Source organism: Dendropsophus ebraccatus, chromosome 1, assembly GCF_027789765.1.
Source record: "Dendropsophus ebraccatus isolate aDenEbr1 chromosome 1, aDenEbr1.pat, whole genome shotgun sequence".
Taxonomy (NCBI): domain Eukaryota; kingdom Metazoa; phylum Chordata; class Amphibia; order Anura; family Hylidae; genus Dendropsophus; species Dendropsophus ebraccatus.
The window spans coordinates 163,593,738-163,616,936 of NC_091454.1; the positions used below are offsets into that span (position 1 = coordinate 163,593,738).

A 23,199-nucleotide genomic window follows, 5' to 3' on the forward strand; every position below is an offset into this window, starting at 1 on the left:
ATCTCTCCATTATTTTTATTTTTTTTAATTTTAGGTTTACTACAAGCTTCAAAATATAACTTCAGTCTGGCTGTGCAGTGACCCTGAAGTACCCAGCATAAGTCTGAAGGATAAAGCTGTGGTGGTGATGTTTGGCAATTGCTCAATTTTGGACAAAGCTATGATTGCCCAGAACCACGAAGCAAAGATGTTACTTGTGGCAAGTAAAGATGGTCTGGTAGGTGCCTGGAGTAGTGTGCACAGTTTTATGGCTTTGAAAAAAAATTACACCTAGTTGTTAAATAACTTTTTTTGCAATTCAGATTAAGCATGGTAAATACTTTATAACAATTTTAACCACTGCATCAGTCCTTTGGTTAATGCCTACACAGAAACTGTTTGAATTTAGCGCCATGTTGCCAAGCAGCTCAGTCTTAGGTTTTGGCATTTTAAGTGTACCTCCCATATCCACAGCTAGTGAAGTAAGAGAGAAAGCTATTGGTCTGGAATATTGATGTTGGATACCATCCCATTGTTGCAGGGCACTCTTTATTATGGTTGGTGCCCCTATAACCAGATATGGTGTACTTTCTTAGCATGTACAGTTACCACACTATATTACTGCTCTGGTCAACAAAGCCAGTTTCTTCCTATACACTTGAAAAATGAGGTTTCATGTATATAGGAAGTAACATGCCCAATAAATGGCTTAAAATCTGAAAATATTGTCCAAATACTGAATTGCAATCATAGTAGTATAATCAGTAGGAAGAGGGAGATTGTGATCCCACTGAATCGAGCTCTAGGGATTGGCTGAGTGGCCTGTCAGCTTAGACAGGCCGCTCTAAAGTTGCAGCGTGCGGTGCAGGGATACAGATTGCAGAAAAAGACCGGGAGTGTAGACAGGTAAAGTATTTACTGTTTGGGCAATCGACCAATGATTTTAAGTCTGGGCCTAAAGAAACAATCAGCTGATGCCGATTCGGCGGATTAACGCTCTGTGTAATAGGGCGCTTAGACTGCAATGCAGTTCCTGACATGAGTGTTGATGTCGGGGCTTACTGCTGCCACTCAACAGAAAGTGATGTATAAACAAATGAAGTATACATTTATTTTAATAGTTATGTTACAAAGTAAAAAAAAAATACTAAAAAGTTACTTTTTGTATATACCTTTAATGGTAAAAAGCTCTTGTGAGTGAATGGATTTGGACTGGTGTACGTTGTTGTGTTGACTGCAGTTACAATACTATGACAAGCTTCTTCTAAAAACATTACTCATTTATTTAATCTCTTATTGACATGTAAATAGCCACACAAATACCATGTACCATCTATTACAGCCTCGGCCAACAGACAACAGAAGTGGATATGAAAGCCTTACAATACCTATTGCTTATGTGAAATATGGAGATATCGCTGGCATGGAGCAGGTATGTGTCACTTACTGGTATAGAAGATCTGTCCACTAAAAAGGTGGAAAGCTTCATACCGCCATTCTGGAGAAACTATTATTCTCCATCCCTGAGCTTACTGCTCTCTAAAGATATGACTGCATTGCTACACACTACGACTTCAACCTTCACCTAAACGTGGAACCATTGGCTACGATTTACACTCTCTAGAATATAGGAAGCTATTGGCCTAGGGCGGGATGGCGAACCTGTGGTCCTACTTCTTGTTACTGTTATTTGCCCCTTCTAGTTTTCCTACTGTATATTTGGGTTGTATTTATACAGTGCCGACCCCTGATGTAACAGGTTATGTCCCCTTTCTCAAAAAGTTGTCTGAGGGTTTTAAATTAATTTTTTTCCAAGTGGGAATTAATGTCTGTCTTGTCCCAATACTTTTATGAATTAAAGAAAAAAATCATTCCCTACCCAGTAGTATAAATGTAAATTAATATGCATTGCCTGCTATAGTCTTCATTATTAGATAGCAGAAAACCAATCGTATTCGCCTAGAAGGGAAGCTTTCAGTGACAATTAGTGACAATTGAAATCAGACCATAGAGTAACTTTTTTTTTTGTTTCCTTAGGATGTTGGGACGAATATTGAGGTGACCATGTATTCCCCTTCACCTCCATTGTTTGATTACAGCATGTTGGTCATATTCCTAATATCTGTGTTCACTGTGGCACTTGGTGGCTACTGGAGTGGAGTATCGGAGCTGTAAGTGTGAAGAGAAATGATTCCGTCTTTGCAAATATATCAAGAAACGTTCACATACTCTCTTGGTAAAGTGTCCTCCTAATATTACATCGTGGAGTGATGTAACTCTATGATTGCCATGGTAGCTATTAGACACCCAGAAGGGTTCATGCACGGTTAGTAGGGCTTGTGCACAGAATTGGCTGGCAATCGTACAGTAGCTGTATGGTTAGTGTGGAGTTGTATCCCTCTATGCCTGATCCTGAGATTAGGTGGGAGAATAATATTGGACGGACACTTTAAATGCTTATCTCTGAGATATCTATATTTAGGAGCACTGGGCATGCTCATTCCAATAAAACTGGACTTTCACCTTAAAAACATGGTAAACAAGGCTTATCTATACCTATTTATTATCACACTGCATAAACTACAATACCTTTTATATACGTCTGTCACAGGAATGTCGCCTCTTATGATGTGAAAGTGTCTAATAATAGTGCAAAGATTTTGATAAGACTGTCCTGAATGTTTTTTACTTGTGAATAATCTTTCTTACTGTAGAATGTTAGACTATAAATTGTTTCCAAGTTGCCTTATAACCTTTTACAGATCAATGGGCAGCAACAATTGCTTCTCTAAGATCATTGCTGATGTCTTTCCACCTTGGCATTGTATTACCACGTGGCGAATGTTCCAGATTGCCAAAGTGCCAGAACGTCTGCCTTTACAGAAGTGGTCACAATTGCTTAGCAGCACCTAGCTTCTACTTACCCTCCTAACTCCAATATTACCTCTTTTTATGACTTTCTCAGGATCAAATGCTTTCCTATTATGTCCTGATATTTAAAACCATACAATGCAAAGAGGATGCACTATTCTTATAACTTTGCAAACCATCATACAGCAGGCATTCTGCCATCACACAGCCAGTATGCTTAGGATGATCCCCAGGGTTTACAAAATGGAGGAACCAGGCGCTGATCAGAGATGATAAGCGTAGTACCATAAATGTACTTTATTCAACAGACAACACTTTTCAAGGATAATTCCTTTTCATCAGGTCCACATAGTTACAGATGATGGAAGGAGTAGTAACATATATGCACTTTATTCAGTGGACAACACATTTTGAGGAGAATTCCTCTTAATCTGGTCCATTGAGGACCTTATTTATGGTATGACGCCTCCCATCATAAAAACATGGTTCATCTAGTCTGCCCTTTTAGTATTTCCTTTCTTAATATCTTAGGATAGATATGTTTATCCCAGGCAGGTTTACATTCAGTTACTGTATAATTAAAAATATCCACCTCTTATTACAGAGAAGACTTAAGACCCTCCCAAAGTACAGGGGAAAATGACGGCGGGAAGAAGAAAGATGAAAATGTGACATTCACTCCTTTCACAGTTATCCTGTTTGTTGTTATATGTTGCGTCATGTTACTTCTGCTATACTTCTTCTATAAGTGGTTGGGTAAGTGACATCTAGTTTAGTTTTTGTTCTTATCTTTTTTTTGTTAGTTCTTGACTTTTGGGGTGTTAACAGTTTGCAGTAATTTATGCTCTATAGGAAAAAAAGTGAATGCTGCCACAGGCTCTGTAGCAGCAGTCACATGGGGTAAGCCGGTGGGAGTCTGACGTAACCAGTTCCCGATCTTATCCTTTGCACATCCATCTTATTATTCTTGTATACTTGTTTATTTATATTGTTAATGAGCAGAGCAGGCCAGAATTTATAGATTCTCTACAAAATGTACCTGATAACAATACAATACAATCCCTGCTACTTTTCAATAGATTGAGTAGATTTATGCCTGGTGCTGGGTCCATTTTCCTCCTGGTGCCAGTACTGCTGGAAATAACAGCTTTAAAACTTATGGCACAGGGTCAAAAAGGTGGGGCCCATAGCATCTATGCCCTAGGCCTTCAATACCTCTTTCTTGCTACCATCCCTTCTTCTTTTTAGCTACTCTCCGGGGCTGGTACAGATTTGCTTTACTTAGATCCATTAAACAACCCGCATCTCTATTCCCGACTGGAACCAGTAACTTGTCTCTGTCTCTGAGTTCCGCCTTGTTCTACTTTTTGGTCTCATTGATCCCCTCGACTAGAGGAAATTGACTTGGGCTGTAAAAGACTGTCTTAACTGTGGATGACTATTCTGATAACTCAAAGCCCCTGTCCATGGTCTCTTACCTATAGAATTACCCTGAAATGACACAGCCACACCCACAGTCCATTCCAGTGCTTCTCAAACTGTGGGTCGCCCCATGTTGGTGGGGTACAGCTGGGGAGGCAGCTTTCATGTAACTGACGATATGCTGAACAAGTCTTTATTTGACTGTTATAATGTCTAGTTTTGAAACATTATTGACTCATTTTGTACATTGAATGCCTGAAACGGACTCTCCCCCGCCCGGGTAGCATCTGTGATAATATACTTGGAAGAGGGGAACTGTACAGATATGCACCGTGCTGTTATGAATCAGCCTCGTTGTAATGAATCAGCCGCGCGGCTCTGTCATTACAGCGCAGTGAATATCTGTACAGTTCCCCCCGCTCTCAGCATCATATCACAGATGCTGCCCGGGAGGGGGAGAGTCACTTACAGGTATTATGCGTCTCGAAACAAGGAACGTGGGAATGCAGCCTAACTTTAATCTTATACAGAGTTTAGGAAACAAATGAAAGGTAGACTGAGCAATAGTTTTTTTGCATGGACTTCCACCACATATGGTGATCTCCCAGCATCCTCTTGGTCAGTCTGATGAGGCCCAGGCATCACTTTGCTCTGTTGGGTGAGGCTTCACTAGAAAAGTTTGAGAAATGCTGGTCTATTCTATATTACTGTGCTAACAGAGCCTGTCAGGATTTATACTGCTCATGGTTCAGGCAGCATATAAGTAGTGACCGGTATGTGTAAATCTAGCATACAGGACTTTATATAGCCTGTATAAAAAATTAATGCAAGTTTCTCTTTTGTTTCCAGTGTATGTTATCATTTGTGTGTTTTGCGTGGCATCTGCCCTGAGTATGTTCAACTGTCTCTCTGCGTTGATCCAGTACATCCCGTATGGAAGATGCAGGTGGGTCTATAAAGTGGTTTGGTTTTTTGTCTTTGGTTTTTCATAAAGTGTGTTACTTACTTTTTGTTGTTTTTACCTTCCACAGAGTTTCCTGCTTTAGTAAAAGTGCAGAAGTGCGGCTAGTCTTCCTGGCTGTCTTTTGTGTTGCTGTGTCCGTGACTTGGGCAGTATTTCGGAATGAGGACAGGTACTGTGTCTGATGATACCAACAATGTGTATGAATGCACATGGCACATTTTTCACTCTCCTATTAATAGCCTGTATGTGCTGCTTGTTCAGCTGTCAGTGCAGATAAATGTGTAAATGGATGTGTTTGAAGTGAGCACATAGCATGCATAGTTACAATGTGCTCCAGATTTGATATGCTGCTTAGCTTTATTGCTGTTAAAATAAAATTCTATTTGGATCACAATTTTTATATGCTTGTTTATTTAGGTGGATTTGGATACTTCAAGATATTCTGGGGATTGCGTTCTGCCTTAACTTTATTAAAACTTTAAGAATGCCAAATTTTAAGGTAAAAAGAACTTAATTCTTTCACAACAGATATGTATTTTAAGTTTTCAAAATGTTGATATTGTACAGCGCTGTGCAAAAATAAATGTCTTTTATTGAGATGTAAGGATGGGCATACAGTGTTATTGTTGGGGTTCAGTTCTGAGACCCCCAATGATTAGCGCTCTAGTTCTGTTTTTGTTTTTTCTTTCTTTTTTTTTTTTTTTTATCACTCATGGTAAGGGTACAGATGCTGATGGCAACCCGTCCTCATCTGCTATGAATCTAGCTCGACTCATAGCACTGTAGAAAACAATGGTGTATGGGTATGTCATTAGTCATCTAGTGCCAGGCGCCCATGCTGTACCTGTATGCCATAGGTTACAAGCTGGGTGACAGACATGCTGGATGTAGCATACAGAACATGGGTGAATTTATAAATGGTTTTGGTGTAAAATTGTCCCAAATTTTCACACAATCGCTTACTTGCTCTAAAATTACGACTTTTCCTGTGTTTTTATGCAAAAGTCTGACAGCATTCCACAAAAAAATGTTGAAAGCATTGCTAAATTCCCCAAATAGTACCAACGGGTATTAAAGTCATAATATCCAATGTTATACGTAAACCATATATGCTACCTAGGGCATATCCGTTGTAGAAAATGGCACAAAAGATTGCAGATTGTTAAAGGTATGTTAAGGTATGGCCACAAAACTGCGAACAGTGCCTGAACTATGGTCAGGATAGTTCTAAGCCATAATAACTGAATAGACATAAGAAAAAATATATATTATATCTATTTTGTGGCATTGTGCCAGTGGAGTGGAGAATGTGAATAATGGAGCAGTGGACAGAGGTTGGACTTCCAGTCTTTCCAGTGTTCCATACTGGCCTGGAGCTTATTGGGCTCTGTGTGAACCAACAGGGGGAGTCACTGATAACAGTGCAGAGCTTTTCAGGTAATAGCTCCCAGTGTGAAAAGACAGCCCTCTTAGAGCCAGGAGAAAGGCATATCTGGGTATGCGACATGTGATGTTTTCTGGCATTGAGCACTGGGCTCAGACAGCTGGGCACAGTGTATAAGTTGGAGCTGAGAGGAGCAGGATTTATTTTGGATCTGTTTTATATTTGAACTGTTTGCAGGAGACTGTTGAATGAACCTGACTGTGGCCCATTTAAAATGTACACTGCCATGTTGGATTGACATTTTTGGTGTATCAACTGTGTCATAATATTATTATTATTATTATTATTATTATTATTATTATTATTATTATTTTAAGAAACCTCACCTAATGCTTATATATTTGTTACTAGACAGGTGACATGTTTTTTTCCGTGTCTTCTTACATTACTTTATCTTCTTACAGGCATGTGTCATTCTCCTAGGCCTCTTGCTTCTGTATGATGTATTTTTTGTCTTTATAACTCCATTCATTACAAAGGTATGTACAAACTTATGACTGGATTTACATGAACTTTCACAAATTTTAGGCCCCTTTCAGACATCTGTTTATTCTGTCTACATTTGCAGATCTGCTCATGCAGACTCTTTGATTTCTCTGGCCTCATTCATACTTCCATAGTTGTTACAGATCCATTTTGGGGCTGTGATCCTTGCTGCAAAAAAAAAAAAAAAACTACAAAAAAAGGGCAAGTAATTGCCTGATCCGTAGTAGAATTGCCTTTTTAAATGCATAGGTGTGTGCAAATGCACATCCATAGTTTTGTCTGTAGTTGCAGGTCTGTGGCTACGGAGAGCATTACAGATGTGGGAATTGGGCCTTAGGGCTTATTTCCATGCTCCGTGTTTCATACAGAACAGACTTGGAAGGCCTGTACCGAGTCCCACACACACACACACACACACCGCACGGCAGAATCTCTGATATGATGCTGGGAGTGAAGGAACTGTGCCGCGCTGCTCTGTCATCACAGAACGGCGCATATCTGTGGCAGTAACAAATGTAGAAAACTAAGCGCTTTTTATGAGAACTGTACACGTGGAAGTTATGTATTGCAAGGGATGGTTATTATTCTTGTGTGTGTGTGTGTGTGTGTGTGTGTGTAATATATATACATGTATATGTGCCATTTATCCAGCTGACTGATTTTATTCTGTTTTATGAATATTTTTAGAATGGCCAAAGCATCATGATTGAAGTGGCAGCCGGACCATCAGGAAGTACAGAAAAGGTATGTACTTTAATTGCTGAAATTAATAGTGTGTGTATACAGGCTTTATGTATATTGTATTTATAGTAAGGAAGTCTTTTTAGGGTCCAGTAATGAACATTGGGAGCTGGGGGTTACTCTGCTTTTGAGCAGCTGTTCATAGTAGATAACCAATAAACTGCACTGGTAGTTAGAGGGAAGCTCAGAGCGGCAGACATGGGCACATAACTTGTAGGGAAAAGGATGATGATGATACCTGGCATTCAGCTGATGGCCATTTGCAAAGATATAGAATTATCATTGTTTTCTATCCTCCATCCACTATCCCAATTTATAATTATTTTTTCTTCTACAATAGAATGCAAAATATAGATAAGCCACACCCTATTGACTAAGCCCCACCCAAATGGAGTCAGCAGTTCTGTCTTGTATATCTGTACACTGCATGCTCCGTTTTCTGAGGAGAGCAGAGCAGATATGAAGTGGCACAGTGCCCATCTAAGTTAGTAAAAATGATAGATATCCTGACAGCATATCGTGAATGCAAGATTGTCATGATCTCATACCAGCTCTATGGAAGTAAACCTATAAAAGTCTCCATCTCCTTTGCGAAGTTGATTCCTGTTTGATCCTCACACATAAAGGGTGAAATAGATACCACACGGATGTAGACCACCATGCAGATTATCTTTCTATACCAGTACACGCTGCCAAAGCTTAGGCATTTGCTGCTGTGAGCAAAAGAACACTACAGAGCAGTGATCGCTGCCAGAAATAATTTTAGCAAGGCATCAGTTTACATTGAGATTGTTTAACCCTTTTATTGCTTGTTGGAATCCACTTAGGTTTAGTTTTTAACTATACAAGTCTGCAATAATTTGTTGCTACACATCAAACCCAAAGGCATGTTGTATAAATGTAAAGTGGTCTATGGTCAGACCTGTGATATATATGCTTTAGACTTGAGAACCACATACACTAAATTAACAAAGTCTGGCCTATGTTTGGCTGATCCATTTTGGATATTAAATATCTTTGACTTGGATTTGATCCTAGAATGGTGAGAACTATTTGGAGGTTCCTCCCGACTCTCAAGCCACCTTCGAGAAAGTAAGGATTGTCTTTCGGATAACTTCAATGGATTTTTTTTATATCACACTCTATAAGATCTTATTGTTTATTCACCTAATGAGATCTGTACACCTTATCCTGTTTCTCATTTTTATTTCATGGCATTTTCATATAGTCTCCTGTCATGGTGAATGTACCTTGGTTACTTTTCTGTCAATTAAAGGAGCTGATTATTTATTTATTGGTAATTGGTAAATTGGTAATGGGGATTTTTATTGTACATTTATAATTATAATATACTTTTCCTATCTATATTTATAGCAACTTATTCCAGTCCACGGATGAATACATCATTCTGGTTATAACTACTGTATGTGAAATCCAGTCACTGGCCAGTGATTGAAAAGATCAAACGTTATCAGCATAAATGTTCACGTCACATAGCACTATTAGGGTGCGTTTAAACTGAGATTTATCTCACAAATTTTTGAAGCCAAAGCCAGGAATGGATTTGAAAAGAGAATAGATCCCAGTCTTTCCTCTATGATCTGTTCTCTGTTCATAGTCTGTTCCTGGCTTTGGCTTCAAAGATCTGTCAGATCTCTGGGTAAACACACCCTTACTCTTCAGACCTGACTCGCATTAATGGGTTGGTCAGGCCTAACAAAATGATCGCATAAAGATTTAGGCTAGCATAAAAATGAAAGAAAAGTGATACTCTCGAGCGCATTAGCCCACCATTTTCATCCTAATGGCTGGATAAGCATTTCCTGTGCTTCATATTAAAATATGGAAGCACTGCTTGACTTGCATCAGCAAAAACTAGAATAGCCAGAACAAACAGCTAAATGGGGAAAACACCAATAAAATATAACTTTTAATGATAATCTTTAAAATAAATAACACCCCACACACATTCAATACCAATGTGGTATTGAATGTGTGTGGGGTGTTATTTATTTTAAAGATTATCATTAAAAGTTATATTTTATTGGTGTTTTCCCCATTTAGCTGTTTGTTCTGGCTATTCTAGTTTTTGTATATGATTTACCGTAAGGGGATTAGTTTGGTCATTTGACTAAAATTGGATTATTATTTTGACTTGCATCAGGATTATTTTTTCCTCCTCATTTTTCTCCAGCCTGAACATTCATCCAATTGTTTTGTAGGGCAGAAAAACCCTTAAGGGAGAAGTCTGGCGAAAATTTTTATTAAAGTATTGTATTGCCCCCCAAAAGTTATACAAATCCCCAATATACAGTTATTACGGGAAATACATATAATGTGCTTTTTTCCCTGCACTTACTACTGCATCAAGGCTTAACTTTCTGGATAAAATGGTGATGTCACGACCCGACTCCCAGAACTGTGCAGGCTGTGGCTGCTGGAGAGGATGATGGCAGGGGGACACTGAGGGACACAGGGCACTGGAGGGACACTGAGCATCCCTCTGCCATCTTTCTCCATCATCCTCTGTATTGGTGATTTGTATAACTTTTGGGGGGCAATACAATACTTTAATAAACATTTTCACTGGAATTCTTTAATTTAGTGCCTGAGCTAAAGCCATGTTTTATAATATAGTATGTTTACATATGTGTCTTTAGAGTAGAACTAATGTTGACCTTGTGTCCACCTTCATTGTATGAACATTTGTATGTCACTAAACATGGTATAATTTTGCAACCATACTCCACCAAACCCCTGCTGAAAAAAAACCCAATCTCCAGCTTCACTAAGGGCACATCCACACCCAGTGGTCGCTGCATACAGTGGAAAACCTCACTGAACGTAGTGTTTTCAAACTGATTGCTGTATGCAGCAACACAGAATCTGTTCATAAGCTGTCCCACTATTTACCATGCAGCTATTAGCAGTCCGTTTTAAAACCTTATGCCCTTACAATTTTTGGCTCTGCAACTGCTGCAGGTATTGTAACTTGGTGCACAGTTCTCAGTTGCTTAAATCTGTAGGCTTTAGCCTCCCATGCCTAGCAGCTGTTTGACTTCCTGTCTGTGTGACCACTAACAGGTTGCATTTAGCGTTCACGTACAGAAGAGATCAATATCTGCTGTATTATTCCACAGCTGCTTCAGGCAGTGTATACTTGTGTTAGGTCACCCTCACCAATGCAACAGGATGCACAAGAACCTGACCGAGGAAGCCCCTAACAAACTATTAGTGGAGTCAGACATAAAAAGAGAGTTGATCATTCTGTTTTTAAACTAATAAGCCAATAAAATCTACCCAGTTGTTCTTACAGTGCATCAATGCTATAAGGGTACAAACACACACACGGTATACACAGCGTATTTTCTGCTGCAATACGCAACATCAAATCTGCACCATCATATCTGCTGTGTATACGGTGTGTGTGTGTGTACCCTAATAATGTATTTCTTACAGAACTGGTTACCCTGCTGATATGCCACGCATAGTTATACAGCAGTCATGGTTAAGGATTTATAAAAATATGGCAGCTTTCTTCCATAAACAGCACCTCTGTTGCCCTCACTAGGGGTGTGGTTTTACAGCTTGGTTCCATTTGAGTGAATGGTGCTGTTTTTGCAAGAAAGTAGCAGTGCTTTTTCTAGTTCTAGTTGCTTCTTTTAAAAGGTAACATTTTAGGAGTAGCTAGTTATTCTAGCAAAGCCAAGAATTTTGCATTGAACCTAATTTTTGATGGACTTTTAAATTAGGTGGCATGCACATTGTGTATCTGTAACATCCTCGTATCATGCAGCATGCGGTAACTTGTAGTGCTTGATAATTTATCCATTTCATTCTACATCCACAGCGGTTGTTCATGTATTGATGCATAAAAAATATCTTTATAGTTGAAGTAAGTTTCCCTCTGTCGCTTACTTCTGTACTAACAAGGCTGTCCCCCACCCCCCTCACATATCTGTTGCAGAGAAGCCAAGTAAAGACGGGTTTGTTGTCTCAATTATAACGTATAGAGGGGGTGAGGGGCTGAAGAGGATGAGTAAACAGGAAGAGGAGAGAACCAGCCTTGCAGTTTACAGTATAGGAGGCAGCACAGCACGACATCCTACAAACTTACCTTACCAAGTTCCCAAACCAGCACTGAGCTTTCTGACCCGTGAATCCAGCGTTTACTGTGGCCATACAGTCTTCAAACCGCACGGCTGGTTCTCTCCTTTTCCTGCTCAGTCATCCCCCTCGACCCACTGATAGAAGCCATTAACCCGTTTTCTCTTCACTTCTCTGTAATGTAGACGACATTGCCTGATAATGAACAGATAAGAATTGAATTTTGGGGGGGGGGGGGGGGGTGATTGGAAAAAATCCTTGAGTACAGAAGGAAGCTTTTTTTTGCCTAATAAAACCTATTACAGAGTTTCTTAAAATCACTTGTACTATTTATTTCTGAAATTACAGTTACACTTTAAGATAATAGATTCCCTAAAACATACCTATCATTATATTCTGCCCATTATAGCAGGGATGGGGAACCTTTGACCCTACAGCTGTAGCAAAACTACAGTTTCCATCATGCCTGTACCTCCAAAGCTTTAGTTTTCGAGGCATGATGGAAACTGTGGTTTTGCAACAGCTGTAGGGTTGACTGTTCCCCATCCCTACCTTATTAGCTGCACCATCCCACTAGCAGAGATGCTGTATGGAGTTATAATTTCCATATTGTTGTTTTAGGGTACATGTTCACATGGTAGATATGCTGCAGATATTCCACAGCAGTAAGTGCACAAGATTTCCACAGCGAAATACATGGCATAATATACACACCAGATCACACATTTATTTGTAGTTAGTTGCAGGTTATGGTGTAGGAAAGAGAAAAAACAATGGCCCAGATTTATCAATCTATGCAAAACAAGAACTGATGCAACCAATCACAGCTTAGCTTTCATTTTTCCAGCGCTCGGTAGGATATGAAAGCTGAGCTGTGATTGGTTTCCCCAGCTTTTGTTTTACATTAATTGATAAATCTGGGCAGGTGCAATGTGCCAAATGGCAAAAAATGTGAATCCAGCTCCAGCCAGTGCAGTAAAAAATCCAAATTTATTATAAATGCATGTTAAAAATTACATGGACGTCCATATGAAAAAGAAAGAACCGACGCGTTTCAGAGCCTAAGCTCCTTAGTCATGACTAAGGCCATGGCCAGCCATGACTAAGGAGCTTAAGCTCTGAAACGCGTCGGTTCTTTCTTTTTCATATGGACGTCCATGTAATTTTTAACATGCATTTATAATAAATTTGAATAAATAGATTTTTTACTGCACTGGCTGGAGCTGGATTCACATTTTTTGCCATTTGGCACATTGCACCTGTATCTGTGGATGGGAGTCGGCCCATTGCTATCCGTGCTCCACCGAGGATTGATACACACAGGTTTGAGGATTTGGGTGAGCTGAATTCTTTTTTGCTTTGTTGATAAATCTGGGCCATTGTATTTGTAATGTGCAGATAATGCAGCCAATCCTCAACAACTGCTTATTTATTGGAGATTTGTCTTCCCCCGTTGAAGTCACTAGGAAAAATCTCCAATAAATCTGCTACATTTACAAAATTGACATGCCACAGATTGGAAATCTGCACAGCAGGAGTCAATTTTTGTGAAGACATTTTATTTTTTTCAGGCTATGTTCACACAATGTACGGACAATGGCCATTGTTTGGCACTCAAAAGAACAGCTGTTGTTGCATTGAAAACTGCATTCAAATCAATGCACAATGCCTGGGAATAATTGACTTGTCAATTATTTTAACTGCCATAGCAAACATTGGCCGCTCTTTTCATTAAAAGTATCATGCGTGAACATAGCCTTACACTGCAAATTGATGACATTTTTGCGATAAAAAATCTGCAGCGTATCTGCAATGTGTGAATATACTCTGGCCATTGAATATTGTCCACCACTTGTTATTGTGGAGGGGATCTGTTTTGCCATCATTCTGTAATGCCTTTCATTTTCTTGTCTTCCAGTTACCAGTAGTTATTAGGGTACCTAGGCTGGAGTATTCTGCTGTAAAATTATGTGTCATGCCCTTTTCACTGCTGGGCTTTGGAGATATAATTGTACCTGGTAAGTTAAAAAGAAATCACCTTTCATCTTGGTTATTATATAGTAAGGTGCTGGATTTGTTATTAGAAACCAGCTGCATGTATTACTGTGGAGCATTTCCCTGCTATACTTAATAAGGCTATGATTCCCCATTTCTATAGTGTAAGGGCATGTGTATAACAGATTCATTCTTTGGACGTGCATAGAATGGAGTCTTTGACATGCGCACGCCCGCCACCATCCGCGAGTGGGGGCGAGCTGCGGATTCCGCAACGGATTTTACTTTGCATTTCTGTAGTGTTTACATACCCTAAAGCATGATTCTTTGACAAATACATTACTTATAAAAATGTTCAATGCCCATTGTCACCACTAGGGGTATATGGTTGCTATTTACAACTATAGTATAGGGTCTACAAAGTTCAATATACTGATCATCCCCTTATACTAACAACTGGCAATACCAGGGACAACCTCATAGTACTCAATTTGATTCAAACTGGAATTTTCCACTGATGGCATTGACTGGGGTTAAAACCTACAATAACTGTACTCTGACACTGGAAGGTGTATATTTGTGTATCCCAATCTCTATAGTCTCACACTATATTTTCTGTACTTTTTGCACCTTAACCAACTCGTGGTGTGACTATACAATCAGACTACACAGGATAAGTTTTAGATTGTAGTCTGTTACCGTGGAGACACACAGATCTGCATACATAAAACAATACGTTTTTATGTTCGATGCAATGGGCCTCAATGATGGTTATAAGGTGTGCATAGTTTTTTGAGTTACTAGCTAGAATCTTAGAATGGATTACTAGTAAGTAGACATGGGCCTGTGGCTAAAACATTTTTAGCTTCCTTTACTTGTTCCTTTCTTTTTTTTTGGTAAATAATGTTCTTGTTCCTTATTCTATAACACTGTTTGTAGAAGGATTTAATGTACGGTTATGTGTTGTTAATCCAGTGCACTATTATTAAACTCCAGCTTTGTGTTTGCACTGTAGGCCTGCTGGTAGCATATTGCAGAAGATTTGATGTACGATTTACCTCTGCTAGTACATATTATATAGCCTGTACTATAGGTATGTGCAAATGTCTAATCTTTTATATTACTATTATTATTATTATTATTATTATTATTATTATTATTATTATTATTATTATTATTATTATTATGTCATATTAATGGTCGAGCATATCTAATGTAGTCCATAATATTACTAGCATACTGTCAACGTCTGATTTGTATGCAAATGTAATTCATGTATTTGCAGTCCATTCATTTCTAGAAAATAGTTTTTAAATAACAATTGATGCAACTAACCAGTCTCTTGTGATATATAACACTGTACATTTTGATCATCCAGTATCTCTTCCTTTTACTTGCTGCTCTCTTCTAGGTTATGCTGTCGGGATGATTTTGACTTTAGTTGTCCTGATTGTACTCAGTATGGGGCAGCCGGCCCTGCTGTATCTAGTGCCTTGCACACTTCTTGCCAGTTCTGTTGTTGCCTGGAGAAGGAAGGAAATGAAAAAGTTCTGGAATGGCGGATGCTATGAGGTATTGGCCGCTATAGATCTGTGCATCTGTTCACCTCCAGCTGGTCCACGCAGAGATGGCTCTCTCACTATACTATATTATACTATACTATATTTCATTACAGGGGACATGAGTGCTAATTTGTAATTAAATACTGTGCAGCTCAGTGCTGCTATTTCTATACATCATGGAGAATATGAATGCCAGCATATATCAGCCATTGCACCTTGTTACTGCATGGGTTTTACTGCTTGCATTTCAGTTTTCTTTCCATACAGAACCAGTACTGGTTTTGGGGAAGAAAGTATAGAGGAAAGTCTTTGTTCTCTGTTTTAGGTCCACTCCTGGGTTTGGCTAAAAATATTGTGCTGACAACCAAACAGCCGACGACAAATCAAAGATTACATGCGTGAATCCAGCCTGAAAGTCTGATCTGTACCACCACACACCACACGTGTATTTAATTGATCCCTGTATTGAAGTCCTATGATTTGAAGCCATAAGGTGGCAGCACCTGTTCTGACAATATTGTATAAAGGTCTATACACACATACAGGATCTGTTGGTAATTTGATACTGCAGATATGAATATAATGATTGAACTAAGCATCAAATCAGCTGCTGATCCTGTGCATGTGAATGTACCCTAAACAGGTCTGCCATGAGTTTACAAAACAGGCAGCTAACTGAGGAATCAAGTTACGTGCTGCTAATTGAAGTCCATGGAAATTGGAAAGTAACAGAGAGGGAGAGTGGCTGTAGAGAACCAGAAGTGGAGTTTTTAGAGAGTATGGAACTTACTACTTACTTCTGCTTTATAATGTCATCTGTGCAGCTGATGCTTCAGATGTTGTGCTGTAGTGAAAAAGGGGTTCAATGTGAGAAACACATTATAGATGTTAGGCTCCAGCCAGTAGCCCAGGGACATATAAAATTTGAACATAATAAAGAGGTTATACTTACCCATCCTGGTGCCCCCACAGCTGCAGTGCCACCAGCTTACTGTCAGCCTCTGGTCTCCAGTTTTCTTTCCGTTCTGTGTCATGACTGAGCAAGAACTACTCAGCCAGTCAGTGACTGCAGAGGTTTCTGCCTTATTTACTGATTGGCTAAGCGGGCATTTAATGACATCACAGGATTGGAAGCTACGCGAGACCTGGGTTGACCACAAGCAGTGGCGCTGAGCTTTAGGAAGGGGGGAGCGCTGGGCTGGTAAGTATGACTTTTAAAGGATATATATATACCATTTTTTTATTATTATTTATTTATTTTTGTAGCAAATTTGAGTTATTGATGTTGGTAATCTGCATCTAGTGGTTAAATGGCATAAAAAGTGTCCAATAAAATAAGAAAGGTAGGTAGACAATCCATTGGTTCCTAATACAAATGTGAATTCTTTATATCTTTATAGCCTGTTAATTCTCAGTTTTATTGTTCAGTGTACATTGATCATTTTTGTTTCTATCTCTTGTCTGATATAGATAATGGAGCAGGCAGACAACACTGTCAGCGAAGAAAACATTATACGCGGTGAAGCACAAGATGCACCATAATATATCCATTGCACAATTGTATTTTTTAAGGAAATCAAATTCTACTTCTTGGTTTTAATTTCTTTCCCCTACGGTTTCCCTTACAACATGTAATCTAAGGTTTTTTTTTTAGATTTTTTTTTTTATTATATAAATCTGAGGGAGGATTGTAATACTGTGAGATATTTTTTTTCCATTTAATTGTGCCTTATTTGACTTGGGAAAGGTCTTGAAGATCTATGCACTTTGAAAGGAAATTCTGTATTTCTGTCTCTTCATTTGTAGTGATGGACCTGTAGTTCTTAAAGTGCTCCTCCCTTTTATAAAAGCAGTGTAAAAGCAGTCAGGACTGATTTCAGTGGTGAAATTTCTGATATATTTTAAGTAACCGTATTCTGCTGTAGCACAAGACCTGTGCTGTGTGCTGCATGCTGTGCATTAACCGCAGAAATCTCCAATATATAGAAGCCTTGCCATAACTTTATTGTTGACTTCTACTAAAAATCTAAAATTGGGTGCCTTTTTGCTAGCTTTGGGGTATGTGCACACTGAGGAAAAGTGAGGAATTAGGTGAGGAATACAAGAGGAATCCGCTCTTATTTCAGCTTGAAATTCCTCCCGGAAAATATGAACACAGCAATGTCCCATTGTGTTCAATGGGATTTCCACTCAGTTGTTCACACTGCAGAATTTCAGAGCAGAAATTTCTGCTTTCTGCCCAAAGAATTGACATGTCAATTTCAAGCAGAAAACTTTCCTCTTCAATTCCTTGAGAATTCCTCAGTGTGAACATAGCCTCACACCGTGTCTAGATTTCTGCGGTGTTTGCAGAATGTGTTGCAATGAGCACAGGAGATCAGTGATGCAGTGTCACTAAAAATCAGCAGAATGTATTAGATACGGTTACCTAAGAAATAAACCTATTAGTGAGTCCTCTCTATATTGTGCACTTTAAGCAATGACAGGTCACAAAATCCTGCACTATAATGTACTTGTATGTATGTATTTGTACATAAATAGTTATGCCATGATCAATTTCCTTCCATCAAGTAGACAGCGTTTATATTACTCTTGCCGTTATTATTAGAGATGAGCAAATTTACAGTAATAACGAATCAAAACTCTTCGTCATCTTCAATCTGCTTAACAGCTGGCTGCCTTTTAACTCTGTGCCGATCCTCCCCAGATGTCCCCAGTCCTTGAACGTCTTCAAGTTTCCCAGGTCTGGATCCAACTTTTTCAGGCACCTGGAGCGGCACAGAGTTAAAGGCGTACTCCAGCAAGGGGGCACTTTTTTGCTCCAGCGGCGGGTCCTGCATCGCGGCGCTCCAGTGCCCGGTTCCCGCCCGCTTCCTGGTGTCTGACGCGGGCCTGAGATGTGACGTCTCAGGTCCGCTCAGCCAGTCAGTGAAGGAGGCGGGATTCGTTTCAAGTCCGCTCAGATCCCGCCTCTGTCACTGACTGGCTGAGCGGACCTGTCACGTCTTGGGCCCGCGTCAGACACCAGGAAGTGGCCGGGGACCGGTGCACCGCCGCTGGTCCCAACAAAAAAGTGCCCCCCCGCTGGAGTACCCCTTTAAACAGCAGTCGGCTGATGAACAGATTGCAGAGATAACGAAGATTAGCTCATGTCTTGTTATTATAGTTGACTTACTGGTTATTTGACTTTATTTTAGATATTTTATGTGCTAGTGTACTTCAAAACTACTGCTGTTTGTGGGAAGTTATCACTTTGGCCTTGACAGATTACTAAGCACCTTTATGTTTATGAAAGAAAGGAATTATTAATGCTGTCTATGTTAGTTGGTGTTTTAAAGGGGTATTATGCACAGGTAAAATGTATGTTCAATCATTCCCTCTCCTGGAGCCTAACAATTTGTTTCATACTTGTTATTACCTTTTCAGTCACCTCCCCCAGTTCTGAGCCAGCTGCTTTGTGCTGAATAAACACAGAAAACTACTGTTTGTGAGCTGTTCTCTCCATCTCCTATTCTTCTTCCTCTATAATTAGTGTCCCTGGCCAGATGTCTCTGCACTCTGTAATGTCTGGAGAATTAATTTAACCTTCCCGACATTACAGAGCTCAGTATCAATCATTCAGGGACTTGTTTATATGAGCTATCTCGGGAGGGAGGAGGGAGAGACAAAGAGAACAGCTCACACACAGTTTACTATGTATTCAGCACAAAGCAGCCGGCTCAGAACTGAAGGAGACTAAAAAGCTAATAACAAGTATGGAAGGAATTGTTAGTCTCCAGGAGGGGGGATGGTTTAACATGTATTTTACCTGAGTGGAATACCCCTTTAATATTCATCTACTCTACTTTATTTGGGTCATGTTTAAAGGTGATGTTGTTTTTGGTCATCTGCTCTTCATCCTGGTGCTTGTTTCCCTGCGGGAAGTATATACATATATACATTTAGCTGCTGTCACCAAAGGGGCTAAATACCACTTTCTGTTGGGTATTTTTTCCTGCATGGCAAGAAATGAGGCACTACAATGCACCCCTCAGCTAATAGTCGGGGGGGGGGGGGGGGGGGCTCCAGCAAGAAGATTCATGGAACGGTAGTAATAATTTATTTTAATAAATGGAAACACATAGAGAATATGAATTATATCAAATAAAATGTCAATAGACCTACCTACCTCTAGGACTGCCTTCTTAATGACAGGCCTGTGGATGGTGTCACTGGTTGACTAGAAGATGCTTGTAGCTATTGTATTAGGTACAACAGGAATCCTGTTTGTAATACAGCAACAATAGTGCAGACATTTTTAGATGCCTGTACTGGAAGATTGGAGAGGCAACTGTAGTAGTGACTCCTCCTATGGGTTATTGTTGAAGTGTGGAGGACTAGAGATGTATAGATTTTTTTTCATCATATTTGTACAATTGCCATTCTCTACTTCAGTATGGCTATCTTAAATAAAGCTACAGCTTAACATTGCTTGTATGGTATATTAAACATAGAGGTGCTCAGTATGAAGGTTGGTTACAGGGAAGCAGTGGATAAACTGTTATCATTCTTCCAGGTGTGTAAGGTGTGCTGGCGTGCAACAAGTCTTCTGAGCGGTAATCTGATCAGTCACCTCCATCAGCAGTTGTGTTTCACATGGGTCTCCTATGTAAACTTTATTTTCCCTTGTCATTGCTGAAATGGTTGTATTTCATATGACCGTCTAAACAGGGTTGGACAAGGCTCAGGAGCTGGGTACCCTGTGAGCATAAAAGCTGTCTGGTTGCACACACCTTCCGAGAGAATTTCTGTTCATGTCATTGTAAGCAAAGCTTTCAGCGTCTGCCTTTTTCCGATACATCTCCACTTTGCTTTTTCCTTTACGCTCCTGTGCCCAGTATACATACAGTAAATTTCTCAGTTGAGTAAGTGAAAAGCGTTTTGTTTAATTGAATAGTTGTTCTTGACTGTTAAAATAAGTCATTTTTTAAGTTATCTATGTATACTGCAGCTCTATTTATGAATATTGTTGACCAAAACTGACCATGAAAAATTTACAAAAGAAAAATCTTGATAGGGACTGGTGGCAATAAAATAACAACTCTTTGCAAGAGATTGGCTCCATTGTAAATCTATTGAGCCTGTCTCCTCCCACAAGATACATGAAACATGAGTTAAAGTGACTGTACCACCAGGCCCAGGCTGAAGCACTGGAGGCGGGCTGACCCAATCTTAGTGGGAAGAAACTCCAGCCCCTCCATGACGTGACTCCATTAGAAACAATGGAACCCTATCAAAGAGGGGCTAGGGTTTCCTCCCACTAAGGGTGGGTCAGCCCGCCTCCAGTGCTTTAGCCTGGGCCTGGTGGTACAGTCACTTGAAGAACACAGCTATGTGCTTCTCCCAGCTATATCTAGTGATTGGAGGTTGTCTCTGAACCCAGATGCTAATTTCATAAGTGTTTTTTTGTGCCAGTAATGTTTTAGGGCTAATGGTAAGTCTGATGCAAATGTTTAAAAAAACAATTGTGTGAGGTTCCTTAAAGGGTTTCCCATTACAAATTGTCCTCTATCCACAGGATAGGGGATAAGTAAAAAAAATGGCGAAGGGCCGACCTTCATGCTCCCCTTGATCCCCAGATTAGCCTCCCGCTCCTTTGTTTTGAATAGAGCTGCAGGTCAGCACATGACCGCAGCTCTATTCATTCTGTATGGAGCCACCAGATAGAGCAGAGTACAGCAGTCTGCTCTTTCCGGTGGCACAGAGGTCGGACACCCACTATCTCTTGTGCCCAATCCTGTGGATAGGGGACAAGTAAGTTGTAATGGGAAAACCCTTTTAAGAAGCTATTTGAAAGATCTTCTTTACATTCATGACAAAGTATAATGAGAACAACTTCATGCAAATAGAAAAGTTATAGCTGAAAACAGGTGTCCAACCTTTTCTTCTTGGCTGCTGTATATATTTACAGCATCAGTACTTGTGTCTCTTGACTTCCCCTCCACTGTAGCTAAGTTGTCCCAGTTTTCATCAGCAAAAGCAGTTCCACATTAGCATCTATTAGTCACCTGTTTTTCACCCCCTCCCTCCCAATGTTCTACAGAGCTGAAGCACATACAGATCTACTGAATAATAATTAGGATTCATATTGTGACGCTAACAAAACCTCTTATTTGCAGATATTTAAAATAATACAGAGTCAAGCACCAGGGAATTGCAATTTGTCCAAAGTCCTTCAACCTGTTTTGCTTCTGTAGTTGTGTATGTACTGTGCCTGTCAGCACAGTATGTTGTAAATACAAGACTCCGACAAGCACCGAAGAGAAGCTTTTGTAGAACTTGTCTGCATTTTTATACCTTTTGGTACAGATATATGACTGACTTCTAAAGATACTTTTGATAATCTAATCAATTGTTTTGCATTTTATAACTCTTTGTTTCTGACTTGAGTACTAAGTAGACAAATTAACAAAACTGGTATTTGAAATATTTTTGAACTAAAACTATTGTGGTTTAATAAATTCCGAATTTAGATCATCCATTGTGTGAATCATGATTGTATAGTTGTCAGAAAATCGTGAGACAAAAGTCATAAAAGCCAAGAATTATCAAAGGGCTGAATGCAGAGAACCGATACGAATTTTCATGATGAAATTCATTACTAGGTATCAAACCAAGAGTAATAGGACACAAGTCCGAAGCGTTGTAAGTAGAGATAAGCAAATTTACAGTGATAACAAAGCAAATAACTTTGTTAGCTTGGCTTATCAGCCGGCTGCCTCTAAGGTCTGTGCTGCTCCACCCCAGTGCCTGGAAAAGCTGGATTCAGTCCTGGGAAACTACTCCTACTTTCCGAGGGCTGGATCCAGCTTTTCCAGGCATACAGAGTAGTACGGACTTTAAATTTGCTCATCTTTACAGGGCTCCAGATGGCGACCAAAATGGTCGCCAATGCGACTGATATCTTGCAAATGGCGCCCAGATTTATTAATCTGGGCGCCATTTGCGACTGGCCCCGGCGGCGGCTGTCTCTTTAAGGACTTCCGCACGCTGCACCGAATCACGTGGCGCCTCTGCGGCCGTCCGTCCAATGAATGACGGACGTGCTGGATGACGTGTGCGGGGACACGCTTCTCCGGTGACGTCATCCCGCACGTCCTTCATTCATTGGACGGACGGCCGCAGAGGCGCCACACTCCTCCAGCGCCTCTCTCCCGCCTCTCCTCACCCGGCGGTTCTTCAAGTGCACCCCAGCGGCACCAAGATTGTGGATAGTGTGTGTGAGTACAACCGGAGGGACGGCAGGGGTGGCGGCCGGCCACTAATCTGTGGGGGAGGGGACCGCGGCCTGGGCGGCTGATTGGTAGTGTCTGTTGTGATGGCGGCCAGGTGCGGTAGTCAGTGCGGGGGGGGGGGGGGGGGGGGTGTATGTATAGACTGCACAGTACCACTTCCCTCAGTGTGTGTGTGTGTGTATATACACTGCACAGTACCACTTCCCTCAGTGTCTGTATGTATACACTGCACAGTACCACTTCCCTCAGTGTCTGTATGTATATACACTGCACAGTACCACTTCCCTCAGTGTCTGTATGTATACACTGCACAGTACCACTTCCCTCAGTGTCTGTATGTATAGACTGCACAGT

At 40.2% G+C, this 23,199-nt stretch overlaps 1 protein-coding gene across 1 annotated transcript in view; it reads left to right on the forward strand.

The window, feature by feature from the left end:
* SPPL2A (signal peptide peptidase like 2A) overlaps positions 1–19,301 on the forward strand; it is a 34,260-nt gene extending 14,959 nt beyond the window's left edge. Inside the window, exons 3-16 of the mRNA XM_069958518.1 lie at positions 35–217; positions 1,322–1,411; positions 2,017–2,150; positions 3,455–3,606; positions 5,122–5,218; positions 5,304–5,405; positions 5,654–5,735; positions 7,085–7,159; positions 7,854–7,910; positions 8,946–8,999; positions 13,933–14,032; positions 15,025–15,102; positions 15,421–15,581; positions 17,042–19,301. Of these exons, the coding sequence (XP_069814619.1) occupies positions 35–217; positions 1,322–1,411; positions 2,017–2,150; positions 3,455–3,606; positions 5,122–5,218; positions 5,304–5,405; positions 5,654–5,735; positions 7,085–7,159; positions 7,854–7,910; positions 8,946–8,999; positions 13,933–14,032; positions 15,025–15,102; positions 15,421–15,581; positions 17,042–17,113 (1,437 nt within the window). The 3' untranslated portion in view covers positions 17,114–19,301. The remainder of the gene's footprint in view (positions 1–34; positions 218–1,321; positions 1,412–2,016; positions 2,151–3,454; positions 3,607–5,121; positions 5,219–5,303; positions 5,406–5,653; positions 5,736–7,084; positions 7,160–7,853; positions 7,911–8,945; positions 9,000–13,932; positions 14,033–15,024; positions 15,103–15,420; positions 15,582–17,041) is intronic.
* Positions 19,302–23,199: the final 3,898 nt, after the last annotated feature.